This window comes from Aspergillus alliaceus (assembly GCF_009176365.1).
Source record: "Aspergillus alliaceus strain CBS 536.65 unplaced genomic scaffold BDW43scaffold_17, whole genome shotgun sequence".
Taxonomy (NCBI): Eukaryota; Fungi; Ascomycota; class Eurotiomycetes; order Eurotiales; family Aspergillaceae; genus Aspergillus; species Aspergillus alliaceus.
In genome coordinates, this window is record NW_022474700.1 from 293103 (window position 1) to 309030 (window position 15928).

The 15928-nt window shown below is 45.5% G+C and overlaps 5 protein-coding genes across 5 annotated transcripts; 2 read left to right on the forward strand and 3 right to left on the reverse strand.

Moving 5' to 3' along the window:
* Nucleotides 1–1539: 1539 nt before the first annotated feature.
* BDW43DRAFT_273838 (Mpv17/PMP22 family protein) lies at nt 1540–2767 on the forward strand. Its single transcript, XM_032041674.1, has 3 exons — nt 1540–1684; nt 1749–1765; nt 1839–2767. The coding sequence occupies exon 3, from the start codon at nt 1932–1934 to the stop codon at nt 2640–2642; it is 711 nt and encodes a 236-aa protein (XP_031901167.1). The 5' UTR covers nt 1540–1684; nt 1749–1765; nt 1839–1931; the 3' UTR covers nt 2643–2767.
* Nucleotides 2768–3761: 994 nt separating this feature from the next.
* BDW43DRAFT_273845 (uncharacterized protein) lies at nt 3762–6153 on the reverse strand. Its single transcript, XM_032041675.1, has 7 exons — nt 5808–6153; nt 5725–5778; nt 5645–5651; nt 5446–5498; nt 4337–4406; nt 4193–4273; nt 3762–4133 (listed from the first exon to the last, which is right to left on the reverse strand). Exons 1-7 carry the CDS (start codon nt 5953–5955, stop codon nt 3965–3967), a joined length of 582 nt encoding a protein of 193 aa, XP_031901168.1. The 5' UTR covers nt 5956–6153; the 3' UTR covers nt 3762–3964.
* A 698-nt stretch (nt 6154–6851) lies between these two features.
* Nucleotides 6852–9553, reverse strand: BDW43DRAFT_273853 (glycoside hydrolase family 92 protein). The gene is made up of 4 exons (XM_032041676.1): nt 9270–9553; nt 8393–9216; nt 7658–8341; nt 6852–7607 (listed from the first exon to the last, which is right to left on the reverse strand). The coding sequence occupies exons 1-4, from the start codon at nt 9375–9377 to the stop codon at nt 7025–7027; spliced, it is 2199 nt and encodes a 732-aa protein (XP_031901169.1). The 5' UTR covers nt 9378–9553; the 3' UTR covers nt 6852–7024.
* Nucleotides 9554–10836: 1283 nt separating this feature from the next.
* BDW43DRAFT_310355 (PHD finger protein) lies at nt 10837–11262 on the reverse strand (the record flags this gene model as incomplete). The annotated part of the gene is made up of 1 exon (XM_032046918.1): nt 10837–11262. One exon carries the CDS (start codon nt 11260–11262, stop codon nt 10837–10839), a length of 426 nt encoding a protein of 141 aa, XP_031901170.1.
* A 756-nt stretch (nt 11263–12018) lies between these two features.
* Nucleotides 12019–15080, forward strand: BDW43DRAFT_59681 (Zn(II)2Cys6 transcription factor). The gene is made up of 5 exons (XM_032050280.1): nt 12019–12204; nt 12253–12420; nt 12482–12981; nt 13035–13514; nt 13573–15080. The coding sequence occupies exons 1-5, from the start codon at nt 12148–12150 to the stop codon at nt 14510–14512; spliced, it is 2145 nt and encodes a 714-aa protein (XP_031901171.1). The 5' UTR covers nt 12019–12147; the 3' UTR covers nt 14513–15080.
* The last annotated feature ends 848 nt before the right edge of the window (nt 15081–15928 follow it).

Here is a 15928-nt window from a genome sequence, read left to right on the forward strand (position 1 = left end):
CAGCACATGTAATCAGAGAAGACTAGCTATTCTGTTTATCTAACTGAGCAGTTACTTATTTAAGATTCTTTACCTGGTAAAGGAATCGCGCATCCCTTCAGCATGTATAGATCCAGAAATTCTAAAGAACAGCCGGAGGAAATTATACCAAGAAAATTAACTCTGCCCTACCAGAAAATTATATTCTACAATTATATGATCAATCTATAAGGTACCGAACAGCAGTACTGGTACAGCTCCAGAAGAGTCATATCCCATTGAACGCATTACTGCACTGAGTTGGCAGGATTGACAATAAGGCACGTGAATATATGTAGAGACCAGAGACTATTAAACATTTCCTCTTTCACTGCCACCAATGGGGAGGTATGCGTAAGGAAATAAAAGAACTGATAAACCAACAGTACAGAAATCTATCCCAGGCTCTGGGCGGCAAACCAAACCAGGGATTAGTAGACTCATGACAAGAGAACGGAAATAATAGATGGACTCCAAACATGGACATGGTCAATGCTATACTCTGATTTCTTAAGAAAACTGGAAGTCTTTACAAAGACAACTGAATCACCATCTGTTGTGATCTCAGGGGAAAGATGGGCAGGATGATGCTGTATCAGCTACACGTACGTAGCCTACTGAGAACCGGATGCCATTCCGATAGATACTCAATTCTATGGATGACTCTATCGACTATCTTAAGTGCTTCTTATTATCTACTAATGGGAAAAGCCTTCAGGGGCTGGAGTTGGTGATCCGGCCAAGCCACTAGGATCACGTAGTCTCGTATAGATTCATATCACCATCAGAGGAGAATAAAGGTCACGTGCACATAGCTGATTATGTCAGGATAGGCTAGCTCAGAAGGCTACATGCAGCCTAAGGCCGCGCACAGCCGGAGGAATAATAATAATAATAAGGGGGCATAAAAACCTCTACAATTCAAGAGGGTCTCTGCTTGGTCATTCTGCTACCAGCAAGCTCAGACATCGTTTCCACGTAGTTTTCTTCTCTTGGGGTTCCCAGTTATGTATCACATCGGCCGTGCGTGAGCGGAGTTTCCATACATGTGATGCTAACATGCTGAGCGCACGGTTATATATTCAAAGGAGTCTCAAGTCCTTTGATGCGTTACTCAACCATTGGCCGCACAGATACTTGTTGGATCTGAGAATTTAATAGCCTGAAATTGAATCTTGTGTGCCACACCACATCTCATCGGCTCTGTCTCTCAATGATACATATTGAGATATTGCTTCCTTTGTATCCAAGGTTAAAATGTGTCTATATCCTTTCAATCACTCGGCTGATTCTATTTTCGCCTTAAGAACAGGAAATTCCGTGCCGGACTTGATTTTACTTATTTAAATAATTACTCACGTTAGGTAGAATCTCCGATCCACTTCGAGACTGGAGAACCAATTGATCTGAGTTGGAAATCTACTTTAGCACTCTGACCCTTTCTGACCCCCTCATATAAATCCTGACTGACCCCTCTGAACTGTGACTCTCCACTTGCACTTTTTTTGTGATTGGCGCAACAGACATAGCTACTCCAACAAAATAGGAAGCCTAACCAGTCGCTGGCAAATCGAACCGTGATTAAATTATTGAAGCACTAAATAAACAGGCCTCCTGAGCCTGACGCATTAATTATTTCTGATACGGCGGTCAAAATTCAGGATGTGTAAGACAGGTATTATATAATCAGCTACCACCCCTTAACTAACTACGTCTTTTTGGACATTGAGAGTACCGCCTTCTTTTGGTATGTCGGGAATTCGAGTTGTGGTCTCTATAAATAACGAATCCCATCCGACTGATTCGATTCTTCTGGCAAGCTCGCGTTCTCTCGGATCCGTCCATTTACAAGAACTATGCTGATCCCTCGGTATCTTCTCGCCTATTCCCATCCTCATCTTTGACATAAAATCATGCTCTCTCGGTTGCGTCTCCGGCTACCGAGTCGTATCCCTGTGAACTATCACCACACTCAAGCCACAAATTCCCGAACAAACAAAGATGCTGTTCCTCGTGGTACAAGTTCGAGGCCGATGGCCCGAACACTTCAGAGACCCATTGCATCACTATTTGATTGGTTTTCACACTCTCAAAGCCGACGACCATATATGACCCAACTGTGCCTTACACCGCTGATATTCTGTCTTGGCGACTTTTCAGCACAAATGATAGGAGATGAGGATTTTGACTTTCATCGCTCGCTACGGAGTGTCATCATCGGTCTTGTTATCGCGATTCCTACTCACGAATGGTTCCTGCTCTTAGGGCGGCGGTTTAATTACAGCTCACACTCTCTGTCCCTGGGGGCAAAGGTAGCTGCCAATCAAGCATTTTATACTCCGATGTTCAACATCTATTTCTTTGCGTTTCATGGACTCCTCGCCGGGGAGGGGCTTTGGGGTGCAATTGAAAGAGTGAAAGACAAAGCATCTATAAGTATTCCCAGAAGCTTTCTATTTTGGCCTTTGGTGACGGCGTTCAACTTTTCATATATCAAACCCCAGTCTCGAGGGATTGTGACATCGATCTTCTCTGTTTTTTGGCAATCATACTTGAGTTGGTTGAATAGTTCTGCTGGACGGGGGAAAAGCAAGCCCACACGCAATTCTGGGTCATCTGTGTGACTACCGTGGAAGGTTTAGATCGTCAAATGTTCATGTACAATGACAACTAACAAAATCAAAATCAACGCATTGCAATCATATTCCAGCTCGATATCGCGGTAGCAGACTGAGTCTGGAAGATTGTCTGCCGAAACATGTTTGGGAAGGTCGCTCTGGAAAGTCTGGTCCCGTCTGCGTTTGCCTAGAGAAGCTTTCTGCGGAAGTAGTACGCCTGGTCGAGTCCCGGTGATGGCAGACCAGAGCTGGACAGTGGCAAATTGAATGATCATACTCCCGTGGCAGAAAAATCTTGAATGTACCCAGTGATGGCTGTATGTGACACAAAAGACATCCACGTCCAGTGTGTTCTTCATACGCCTGGGGACCTTGCGTTCCGCAGGGAATACTTGATTGAGAAACTGTCTCCAATATTAGCGGCGCGCCTGTAGGGATCAAGAAGGCCAACGTACTCGTCGCATCTGTTCATAGACATTGTCACTCGGGCGGCGACGGGCAAACAGGCCGAAGTATTGACAAAAGCGTCGCCAGTATTCTTCGATGGAAAATTGCTACAGTCGCTGTAGAGATGCTAGGAAAAGACATACAACCAGATCGAAACATAATTGAAAAGCTTGCACAACTAAGGCGTCGTCCAAACGAAGACATCTAGATGCCAACTGTTCTTGATGCTTCTTCCGCTCCTCCTTTATATATAAACTTAGCAACGTTGTGGGCCAGCTTTTGATTACGAGATTATTATGTTATATATGTTATACACGAATAGAACTGTACTCTCTACTGTCCTAAGCCTATTTTGCATTCCTTTACGTATGTCATTGTGCAGCGGGTATCATAGAAGAATATGTCCTTAATCGTGCGGCTTTATTCTAGTTCCCATTTCTTCTTCCCGCGTGCTCTAATTCTCTGGCGTACGGCCCGTTTGGCTGCGGCTGCTAAATTGGCTGAGATATTCTGTAATCTAAACTAGAAGGCTGTTGTCCCGTCCTTTGCTACCTCGTCACCCTACTCGTTTCCGGAAGCCCCTTCATGAGCTAAGAATCGTCGACCGATAACTCAGTTCTCCAATCCATGCTGGTTCCCTCAGCTCTCTAGGTTATACTGTAGACCCCCAGTATAACGCTTTTCGGGAGGGAAAACACTTAAGAATAGGTGGTAAATTAGTAGGATAACTAATCTCGTGAAAGTAATACGTCCCCAGCTGCATACATCTTTATATACCATAGACGATTCTTGACTGTAGGCTATAGTAAATGCAGGACGAGGCTTTGCATTTGCATATGGACATGGGGAAAACCTATTTAACTAAAGGAGAAAAACCCATGTCAAGCTACGTCCCAGAGTTCTATTTGACAACCGAGCAAATCTAATCCATAGCATGGTTCCCATATGGGGTGCTCATTGTTTAGTCCACAGCACCATATCGTTCGGTTGGCCCACAGCAGGTTGTAATGAGCTAGGTCGAAAGGCATTTTTCCGTCCCTAATTATCACCCTAAACTAGGTCAGTCCAATTTCTCTTTGGATTTTTCTTTGGCTTTCTGTAAAACCTACAGATTGTACAACTTCATCTGTGTCGGTTTCTTCGTGATAAGCTCCAGCTTCTCCTTCAACCCGTATCTCATTGCTCGTGACCTATCGATCACCATTAGCCGCCTGTCCAGATTTTTCTCGTTCTGATGTGAGATCTCTACTCACAGACTTTTGGTGCTATTAAGCCATGGTGATCTGTGCCAGTTTAGATGAAGTTTGTGCTTACCGGTTCGGGCTGTTATTTGAGCTTGTCAGCTCCACATACTCATAACAATAGAGTTATTCACATCGTCATCAACGATATGATGTTCCACTCTATTTCTTGTCGCCAGTGGTGGACTTACCACTGCCTGTTTATTCGATCACTCATTACAAAGTAGTCTCTAACATCGAGTCTGAATACCTTCACTCACCATCACTCTCTGCAGGTAATAGTCCTATATTAGCACCCCCTTGGCAATGGTACGGCTGGCCTTTGGGATTTTATCAGACGCCCACCTTTTTTATTCCGCTCTAGTAGTTCCTGTAAGCTTTCGCCTCACTGGTCAAGGAAAACTGTACTATCATATCTTACTAGGTTTATCTAATATTCAGCGTCAGCCAGTTTGTCTATAGAAGGTACTGCGGGGGCTGAATGTTATGTTTTCTCACCTTTTCAATTATTTAGATGTGTGTCTTCGCCAATGAGCAAACTATTTTGAACCTTTGAAATGACTTACCGGCTATTGATGTGTTAACACAGGCCTATTTTGTCTAAGCATCATTATACTTACCGCCTATTAATTTCACAGTCAACTATGTAGTCAAGTCCCTAAACCGCTGTTCCTGGGTTCGAAGCAATACTTACCACCTATCAATTTTATGTTTTAGTTCACATTGCAGCAGGGCACCTCCAGGTATAACTATACTTACTAACTGTCCATTGAAACTGCGTCAACCTCTCTCAAAGTAGTTGTTATTTCTTATCTGGTTGTATGGGCTATCACTTACAGAGGCCTAGATCAGGGCATGTTAGCGCTATATAAAAGTATCGTTATCATAACTTACTATAGCCTATAGTTCCTGTCCGTTAGTCTTCAATGATCCGATCAACCTAGGCGATTAGAATGGGCGCTCAAACCGCTCCGTCCTAGTTTCTTCGTGTCAGGTACAGAACACTATCTTTGATATCCAATAATGTACCTTAACCTGGTTTCAAATTACTTAGCTTTCCGTTACGCTGGCTTTGATGAGGATTTGACTTACAATCTAGACGATCATATTAATTGCATGACCCTGTGACTCCAGAAGCAGGCCCTCAGGCGATAGAGGGATTATTACATACATCCTGCGCAGCCGGGTAATATTAGCTCGTGAATCTATAATCAAGAAATCTCTTATATTGGGATGTCTTCAATTCTTACATCCTTTTCCATTTGATCTCTGTTAGCCCTATATTGTAAAGTCCCGTTTCTGGTCGCTTAGATTGGTAACGTACTAGCTGTTGTAATTGCCGAACACACATTAGTCCCTGTAATAAATCACCATTCTAGACAATAAAGACGGTCGCGTACAAGCTATCTCGATGTTAGCACCAGATTGATAGTAATGGTTTCTGGAATAGTTCCCTATACATCACGTGCAGCGATCGCGTAACGCGATAGCCCTTCAAACTCCGTTACCGTGGGCATCACAGTCGTAGTAGTCGGCGTTCCTGTCTCCACTGCAATCCTCGTCATACTACCTGGGATTGCGTACACTGTAGCACCGAATGCCAGGGCTAGTACGAAGCAAGGAAGTTGCATTTTGGATTAGTTTCGATATCGTATGTCGAGGGCCTTGGGTACGATTTGTTAATGTGTAGAAGAGGTCGATCCTAGTCGAGGCGCGGCAAAAATACTTAGAGAATTTACAGTACATATGGATGACCTTGTGCTCATGGCAGCTATATATGAAGGGAAGTGCACCGGAAACTGAATCCATGATCATTAAGTTGCTGTTTGCGTGTTCCGCATTTGGCTAGTTATTCGACTCGGGATTTTAGTGTGTACAAAAATGCCTTCAGTTCTTGGCACTCTTTCTTGGCTTAGCCGGTCTCTCGAACTACATATAACTCAACCAATTCTTTATAGAGTTATTTCTTATTGAATATATATGACTAAGAGAGTATATAGATTCGAAAAACTACTGATTTTCAAAATTTTGATTTTTATTATACTTCTTATATCCTGATTCTAAATTTTAAATTTGCCCGCAGTGAATAGAGGAAGTACTATGAGCTTGGGGAACTGGAGAGTCTTTGTGAACCATGGCACAGGAGTCTAAAATATCAGACGCAGTGGATTGGGCTAACTCTGACCGACGAGGCTCCTTAAGATCAGGAAGCATGTCTGCACTAGTGACTGATTGTAATAGTCGAGATCGTAAGTTAACCCCGAGTCTCGTTTAAATTCGGTGAATCGCCGGGAAGGTAACTGTATCCGAGTTATCACGCTTGCAGTCTGTGCATCTAAATCTGGTCTGTGGTGAGGCCAAGTGCTTGCTATTCTGAAGAGTCGTCATCGAACGTAATGTTTATCCCAATTGATACATCAAATAGGGGACAGTCTATGATATCCCAAGAAAAGTGCCCACATCACGAAACAAACGTGCTTAACTGGTTAATTAAACGTTAAGAAGATCTATTCAACTTCCTTATGTGGCTGAACGCTATAGCCCGGGTATTGTCGCGGCAGTGTTTATATGCGCAAGCCGAGATCAGTACAATATGGAATTATGTGCAAGCTATATGAGCTAGTTACTTCGTGCGTTATCATACCGAGCCCAAATAAGTCAAGTGAATTGATCCAAGCAAGCTCAACTACTTTGACACTACTATACTGAGTAGTCGCTCATACTTGGAGGAAGATCCTCAACCCTCGTTCCCCAGGCGCTTTCCTCCGGGCCTAGCTCGAGCTCAAGCACACCACCTTGAGTAAAAAAGTCATGGCCAATCCAGTTCTTTGTCCACGGCTTACCATCCCGCTTAACACTTTGAATATAAATAGCCTTGTAACTTGGATCAAAGTTGATATTACAAATTGTCGCAACTCTGCCGTTGTCTTTGTTTCGGATACTAATCTCTTCGAAGAAGGGCGGCGTGATAAGATAGACATCTTGCCCATGGACTGGGAAGAGCCCTATCATACTCAATACTGCAAAGGCGCCCATTGCCCCACCATCATCGTTCCCAGGGATTCCCGAAACTGATGTATTGAATTGGGAGGGAATGTAAAAGTGGGCGCGCTCGGCCGAGAGTGCTGGTCGCCCGGAGTAATGGAATTGGAAAACGGTAAGGAAGGCCTGTTCATCTCCAACATAGAGTATACCTGAATCGTGGAGGTAGGAGAGCCGGGATGTGAAGAGACGGGGACCTCCAAGACGCTTTATCAGCAAAGCCATGTCCTGTGGTGCATAACTACAGAGCAACGTCAGCCTAAACACTTGCGCCAGAGAATGACAACATACAATGTATAAAGCCAGCAGCTGCCTTCGTATGTCTCGTGGCCATTTGGGTCCAGATAGCAAGACGTAAAATTCATCAATGGACTGCAGAATATGGGGTCCTGATATCCCCAAGTCCCATTCAAATAGCGAGGCTGCAGAAAGCCCGTGAAATTTGTGTCAATACCATGGATTGCTGATGTTTGGTCCTCTTTGAACATATTCTGCCAGTTAGAAGCGCGCTTAAGGTATTTTTCATAGTCACTTTGATGACCCATTCGCTTAGCAACCTCGGCGATACAAAAGTCGTTGTACGCATATTCGACGGTTCTCGAAATACTACGGGTATGCAACCCTGTGCCATCAGGATCGTAGTCGTCGGTAGGTATGTAGCCAAGTGCTTTCCAACTCCGAAGACCTCCGCGTCCTTCGACATCCCAATTGAGCGGCTCAACTTCTGCATCCTTTACAATAGCTTCATAGGCTGTGTCCCAATCAACATCTTTGACATTCTTCAAGAAAGCATCAGCAATCAGAACATCTGCATTGGAGCCTCCTTGAGTGTGCCCCTTACAAAGGGACATGCGACAGTCGGGTAAGTAACCTTCATGGCGGTAAATGTCAACCAGGCTCCTGATCATCCGAGATTGAGACAAGGGGTCCATCAAAGTCAGCAACTGGTGGACTCCGCGGTACGAATCCCATATACTATTATTTCTTTGTCAGCAACTCGATAACCATATCTAGAGGCCTTCTCACCAATAGAAGCTGTCATAATACGGCTCATCACTTTTCCAAAGAGGATTCTCTCCTGTGTAATCTTGTGGACTGATCATGGCCCGATATGCACCGCTCCAGAAGACCTTTTGCAGATCAGAAGAGACTCCATCAGCTTTGATGGATATCACATTCAGTTTCTCTCTCCACGCAGATTCGGCGCTAGACACCGTTTTAGCAAAATCGAAATCTGGTTGCTCTATCTCTGCGTTGGAACAAGCTTGCTTAACACTCATGAAACTGACGCCAACTCGTGCAGTGATAGTATTATCCTTCAATGCATGGAACCTTGTAAAGGTGCCAGCCGAGAGTGAGGCTGCAGTATTGCTCCCGTCTGCAGTGATCGTGACTGTTTTCTCACTGAAATTAGCCCGACTTTTAACCCAAGTCCCTGTGTCACGCACATCGGCGCCCTCAAAGTCTACGCAGAAATGGAGTTCATAAGTCCCAATGCCGAAACTTGGGTTGAATGTGGCATTTCCGGTAAGGCGTCCCGACGAATCAACTGAAGCCGTACCACCCTTTCGCGACTGGGGCAGGTCCATGAGATCAACAAGAATAACTGGACTGAGAGACTCCGTGGACGCATCGTTAAATGTAAATCGATATAGTGCGGAGCGATTTGTCACCGTCATCTCTGCGCGCACGCCATTTTGTAAATCAATACCGAAGTAGCCTGGTCTGGCTTTAGGTGAATCGCGTATCCATGCGACCGCCCGATCATTTTGCTGCCATTTACACTTGTTGATATCATCGTCCGGGCAGTTTGGTTGCGCAAAGATTGGGAAATTCCCCATGGATGGCGACTAAAAGCAAGTCAAAAATTTTCAAGTCGCGACAAGATTGTCTAGTCACTTACACCACCAGTCCCAGAATCATGTGTATGTGAGAAGCCAGTGACGGTTGTGGTGTCAAATGCAAAGCCAGCCTGATTCTCACCCTGTGTGTCTGCTACCGCTTTTGCCATTCCTTTTCTTACGTTAGAGAGCGATATAAATGTTCAAGTCAGGGATACGTTACCGAATGGTAAGGTTGCCCCAGCAAAGGAATGCCCTGTTATGCTTGATTAGCACAAGTCATTGCAAGTAGTATCTAGGTCCCCCTATCACACAAATACATGCCTCCATTGGCTGTCCCAATAAGCGGGTCAACATAGTCCAGCACGTCAAAGTCATTTTGTCCCCCATGCTGTCCATGTATTGGACTCGGTAAAAGAAATGTTAGAGCTATTCCCTCTAAGAGTTTCTTCGGTTTTAAACCTAGCATGATGTGAGGATTGAACCAAATGCTCAGATGATGAAGCAAACAGGATGATGAACAGCACAGTGTCAAAAAAAAAATCGCAAAGAAAAGGGGGACCCCGCAGATCGTTGCTGTATTTCATCCCTTGCTTCTCATGTGGCTGGACTATATGGCTATGAATGTTCGCGCCAATACCAAACAATCCAGCGCCTCACGAGGGGGCACAGGTATCCTTGACGTCCCCCCGCAATAACAAGTCGTCCATGTGAGAGCTGGGAATAAATCAATTGGCTTATTTGATTCAATCTCAAAATGTGACATTGGATGCAACCCCTCTTTGTCGGAGAAATATAGTATGGCGGTAATGGCCGCTATAATTGGTAGCAATAACTACCTGGAAGGGAAAAACCATCCACAAAAAGCCGTAGACCTGAAAGGCTTCTGCATGTAACATTGAAAATGCCGATCATTTCAGAATTCAGTTCGGCTGCGTTATAGCCTCAGGGAAAAACCCCGCAATTGGTAGAAAATGTTGCACCGGAAAATATTGACCCCAACCGCCTCATTTCTTTTTCTTCGAGTCTCCTGAAACGGGCCGCAGTCGAAGATCAATCGAAATCGTAGTTATGACCGCTGTGGAATTAGTCATAGTGCGTGTACTAAATCAAGTCGATTGTCCTCTTTGGCAGTCGGTTGAGCTTCAGTCTCTCACGAATTAGTAGTTGGTGGTGGCCTGCACAGTACCCTTCAGTCGTCTATTAAATTTCCCACGTCAGTATTATTGCCTATTGAAGTATTTAAGCGTGTGATCAGAGATCATGGTAGTATAGCTTCCAAAAAATTGTCTCATAGGGTCTTTCGGGTCTCTTCTCCAAATTGTTGAGGGGACCTAGAAAGGGTTAAGGCGATCTATAATGCCCAGGATGCCTCGAACGTATTGCACTTCAACCCAGCAAGCGCTCCACAAGCAGCACGGCGAATATGGCTGTGGATCTGAGGTTCTGTGGATCAAGTATCGCAATAGACTTGTCAATAATGTTGAGCTCCGCGATCTCAACCTTTCGATGAGAACATGTGCATGTTGAGCGTGAGAAATATACAGCACGTCCTATACATAAGGCTCTAGCACTCTCGGGTCTCGCAACTGGTGTGACGCGCATATAAGTCATTCATGTCTATCGAAATCAAATCAAGTCCATCACAATCCGGTCCCAAGACTTCCCGCTCGTATCAGACGACGGTCCTTGGAAAATCGAAGGAGTGTTGCTTGTTGAAGCATTGATGATAGGCTCACTCATTGGCAACCTTGGAGCAAAATATGCTCGAAAATTAGCATTTTCTTTGCGTAAAGCCGCATTCTCTGCCTGCTGTTTCTGAATTTCCTGCTGTAGCGATTGTTGAGCATCAAGTTCTGTCATCATGGATGATATTCTCTGTATTAGTTCGGGCCTGAAATCTTGATCAACAGGAAATTGGCCAAATTTCACTAGAAAGTTCCTGGCGCGGGATAACATGACTGCCTCTGGAGTCGCGAGGGTTCCGGGATACGGCAAAGATTGTTGACGGTCTACTCCCGGAGAAGAATAGACAGAAGGAGACTGCGCGGCCATTTTAGATGGGCCTAAAGTTGACAAAATGTGGTGTGCATCATGATGGCCATGTTCAGAAGGACTTGCCACTCTGCTATAGCTATTTAGACCTGGAGTGCTACACCGTGAGGCGTTTGACGATGGAGCGGACCTTCCAAATTGGGGCGGTGACTGGTCCCACCGTTTGCTTCTACAGGATGGGCAATGAAACGGCTTGATCGACCCGGATACTTCGTGTGCTGGTAGACAAGATACGTGGTAAGATCTGCAGCAGGTCTCACACAGCATCAAGTTGCCTGGGGCCCGACAGCGGGAGCAGATAAGATTGTGGGGTTTCCCAGCATCTAGGGGTGTTAGCAAGTATACGCCGTTCATTGAATTACCCAGAAGTAACTAACGAATCCATCCATTATATATGTGGTTTTTTTCTACATCTGAGATATTGCCCGAGTCGTAGCGTCCATGTTCTGGGCGCGATTTCGTTGCATCCTCAATTGGAGAGTAGATGCATCCTGACGTGGCCTGACCCACGGGTCTTTGAGGCAAATTGCACTGTTTTGTTTTTGCCCGCAGCATGGTTGGTGGTGAAGGGATGATCGATACGAGATGGCTTCCATAGATTGAGTAGAGAAATGGTGGAAGAACTATAATCCGTAATATCCGAAAGTCTTCCGAGGGATAGCCGTCCCGTGATCGCCAAGCATCCCTGACGACAGAAGCTTCCCAATCCTTGCGATAGTGCCCGAACTAATTCCTTACTTCTATTTCGAATCTAATGAAACGCGCACATAGTACGCAAGGGTCAAAGCCTGATCTCGATATGTAGTGAAGGTTTAGGTCTGTTGCGAATCATCAAAGAAGAAGCTATTTCACCTCAATTGGAAGCCCCACTGCCCTGTGGACACCATGCCTGGGGTGCCGTCTAACAAGGCATGTGAGCGATGTAAAAAGAGGCATCTCAAGGTGCGTACCAACGACGGACGGACTTACCATCCAATCTAAACTTTTCAGTGTGATGAGACACGCCCGAAATGCCAGCGTTGCATGAACGCCGGTGTGGAATGTCCAGGTTATGTTCAAACGCGCAAATTCATAGACCAAGGCGCTTCGGTGAGGCGCCGATATGCGCCCTATCAAGAGAGCCACTCAAAACCACATACAAGCAGAGGTGCAGAAAGTGTAAGCTCGCGCATTAGTCCTTTGAGCTCAACTTGCCTTGAAAGATATCTCATACCACTAGACTACTGGTGAATATCTGGTGACCTTAAACCACAATGAAGACCAACAGAGTGTTAGACCCAGCCAGGCTCACTCTGCAATTCCATCGCCTGCAGATTGGAGAGCTAGCGATTCAAGTCAACCTGAAACCCATTCGCCAGCCCAAAACATGAGTATTAATTTAACATCAGCTACTGCGCGAATTAATGCTATTAATCCCATGACAAGCCAGCCCGCAGCAGAAACCGGACCTGTTGATATTGCATCCTTGGAACAACAACGAAGCTCTTCAAGTAGAAGCGCGGGTCATAGTCCCCTAAATATTCACAGCGACACATCTCCGCATTCCCAGGTTATCGCTTATAATGGCTTCAGATCTAGACCACCATCTTCTAATGCCGGCTCGGGGAGTCCAACGAAGCCTAGCGATGAGTTCCAGGATATCTTTTCGGAACTCATGACTGGGACTGAGCATGAGCTAGCCTTTCTAATACGGCATTTCTCGGACTATTTAGGACCTTGGTGTGTTAGAGCTCGAAAGAGTGTCCGTGTGAACCGCGCTTATTGAATGACAGGCTGGACATTTCAGACTCGACGAAATTTTTCGAGGTTTACGTGCCAATACGTGCGATCAATGATCCCTTTTTAAAATACGCAATTGCTGCTCTGGCTGCGAAGCATCTCGGCAGAATGAAAGGGGTGAAGTCACCAACAGGTGGCGGAATGTTCACGAGTCCTGCGACTATGGAAATTTATCCAAATGCGACACAAGTAGACTGGTTTCTCAAAGCAACTAATTATTATTATCTTGCCGCTTCACGCATGAATTCTAGCATTTCTGAAGCCTATACGTCTGTATCTAGCTCGGCTATCTTGGAATCCCCGATTCAAATTGCCAGCCGATGGCTGAGTCTCCAGCTACAGCAGTCTAATACCTCCTCAACTGAAGAATCGGCTTCTAGCACATTTTGCAGGAAGACCGAAAATATTCTGGCCGCTTCCACAATCATGATCATGTGCAAGATTCTGGATGAACCTGCGGAAAACTGGCAATCGTGCGTCACTAGCCTATTCAACCTCTTTTTCGAAGCTGACAGCTCAAATGCGCTTTAGACACCTTTCGGGAGTAAGGCCGTTATTTAACTCTTTGCTACAATTGTGTAGCAGTACTTCGCATGCTCTCCATTCTTTCCCCCAAGGGGCTAGAGCAGCCTTTTGGAATTTCGCCCGCTTAGATTACTTGGGTTCATATATAAACCGGTCGTCAACCCAGTTTGACCAGGAGAACCTTTCATTGTGGAAGGCTGCCGGTATTTCCATTGATGATTTGGGCAATCTTTCATTGAATCCCGAGGCGACGGCTGACGCGACGTTGTCACACGAAGACCGGGCGGCGAACAGCTTAACTTGGCTTAACACCAAAGTAATCAATTTCTTAGCCGAGTCTAAGAAGTCACAATGGGAACAACTCACAGGCCATCCACCCAGCGACCCACCTACACCATCTTCAGTCCCGGCAACATCCACACCATATCCTTCTACCTCCACCTGGATAAAATTATGCTTCGACTTTCAGTCCTGGTTTGAAGGGTTGCCGGAGACGTTTCGCCCGTGCCTACGATTGGATCATCCGAAGGACATAACAAAGCTTCCGGAAATGATATATTTGCCCTTCCCAGAAATATTCTATGGCTTGACATCCTGTGCTGCGACAATGCAGCAATACCACTTTGGGCGCCTTGCCCTATCACTCAACAGGCCACCAGATGCCGTCAGTGGTCTCAGCACTGCCTTTGACCGCCTACAAGGGTATCGTGAGTTGATGAAAGAGACCGACTACCGTTGCAGGGAAATCTGTGGCATTGCGCTTGGTCGGCCTCAGAGTGCCGCACGCGTCTATACGATACCCCTCTTATTTGCGGTTGGACAGTGTTTTGAGAACCCAGAGGAGCGTCAAATCGTTGCTGACTTACTACGCGGAATTGAGGCAGATTTAGGATGGGAGACAAGCTGCCGAATTCAGAAATTGCAAGCCTCATGGGATCAAAGATAGACCCCAAGTTTTCTGCTTCTTTGCCCACTCTCCTTAGATGTCATGAGGAGCAATCTTCAGTGACTTGCAAACCTGACATGCATTAAACAGCAACCCAAGTCGCCAGCCATTACTTTTGTTAGTTGGCATAAGCCTGGCATTGGTACACTGTCGATCTACATTACACATTCGCTGTTGGGGCAACCGCTGCGGATGCTCAATGCCGTATCCACTTTTTGACTGCTGTTGTGGGGCAGATCATTGCCTTTGAATGATACCAGTCCACATGTGATAGGTAACGCGACCTCTACACCGAGATGATCATTATATGTTTTGTGGTCAGAAGCAATTGACGCGTTCGAGTTGGGAGCCAAATGCAGGGTTTGGGTGAAAGCTACGTAACTTCGTTGCCACTATGGAAATCTTCCCGGGACAGCCCGTCTTAAGGAACTCATTTTCACGCCAATTTTGATTAAATAATAGGCGCTGACCATCGCCTTTGCGCCTAACCTAATGTACGGCAAATTTCTCCGATATCTGAATATCTCCGGGTACCTTCGGGGATTCTGGAGCTACCCAGGATATGCGGCCGTATTCAATCTACGACAAGAAAATCCAGATAGACAATTACACGGTCGATCCTAGAGCTAGCTCGTGGGTACCCCATATTTTTTGTATAATTTCCGAACATCCTCCAATGGGTCCTATCATATGAGAATGACAAGAAAGGAGGCTATGTGATATGTCACTGTCTCTTCTTGGTCGTTTTAGTTACACAGCAAGCCCTAACGCTTAGCTATGCAACAGTGGATACCTAAGCATCTAGCTAAGGGGGTGACGAATGGTGGGTAGTTTGCTATTCTGAAGGTGAGACAGCAGGTGACGGAATGGGTTGCTTACTGATCGGAACTCGGCAAATAACTCAACATTTTGAGTAAATATGGTGGTCTCGTCAGATATCCTGTTAATGTAACCCACGAGGTAAGTCCATTCTCTAGTGCAAAAAACAGCCTCGGTTAAGCGATTTTAACCGATTCAGTTCTTGACTTACTAGTCGGTGCTTAGAAAAATGCACGTCCCTTTGGAAAGGCGTCCGCAGGAAGTTTGAATCTAACACTACAACCGATGCGCATATACAGTAGTATCTGATCAAGTAATGCCATCAAAGAACCTTCCTGAAAAAGGAAAAACTGAAGCGCGCCAAGCCGTTCTCGAATCGGAGCCCAAGGTTTTACGTCTCTCCGAAGAAAGCCCGTCAGCCCTCCCCACTGTTTCACACACTACTCTGAGTACTCTAACGTCTCAAAGCACCAACCAGTTTACCCATTTGAGCAACGGAGATCTCGCCGAGTGGAGGCTATATGTCTCCATTTTTTTTCACTCATATTCGGGTCGTGGATCGGCACGCACCAAGCCCTACATTTAAAGCTCAATGGC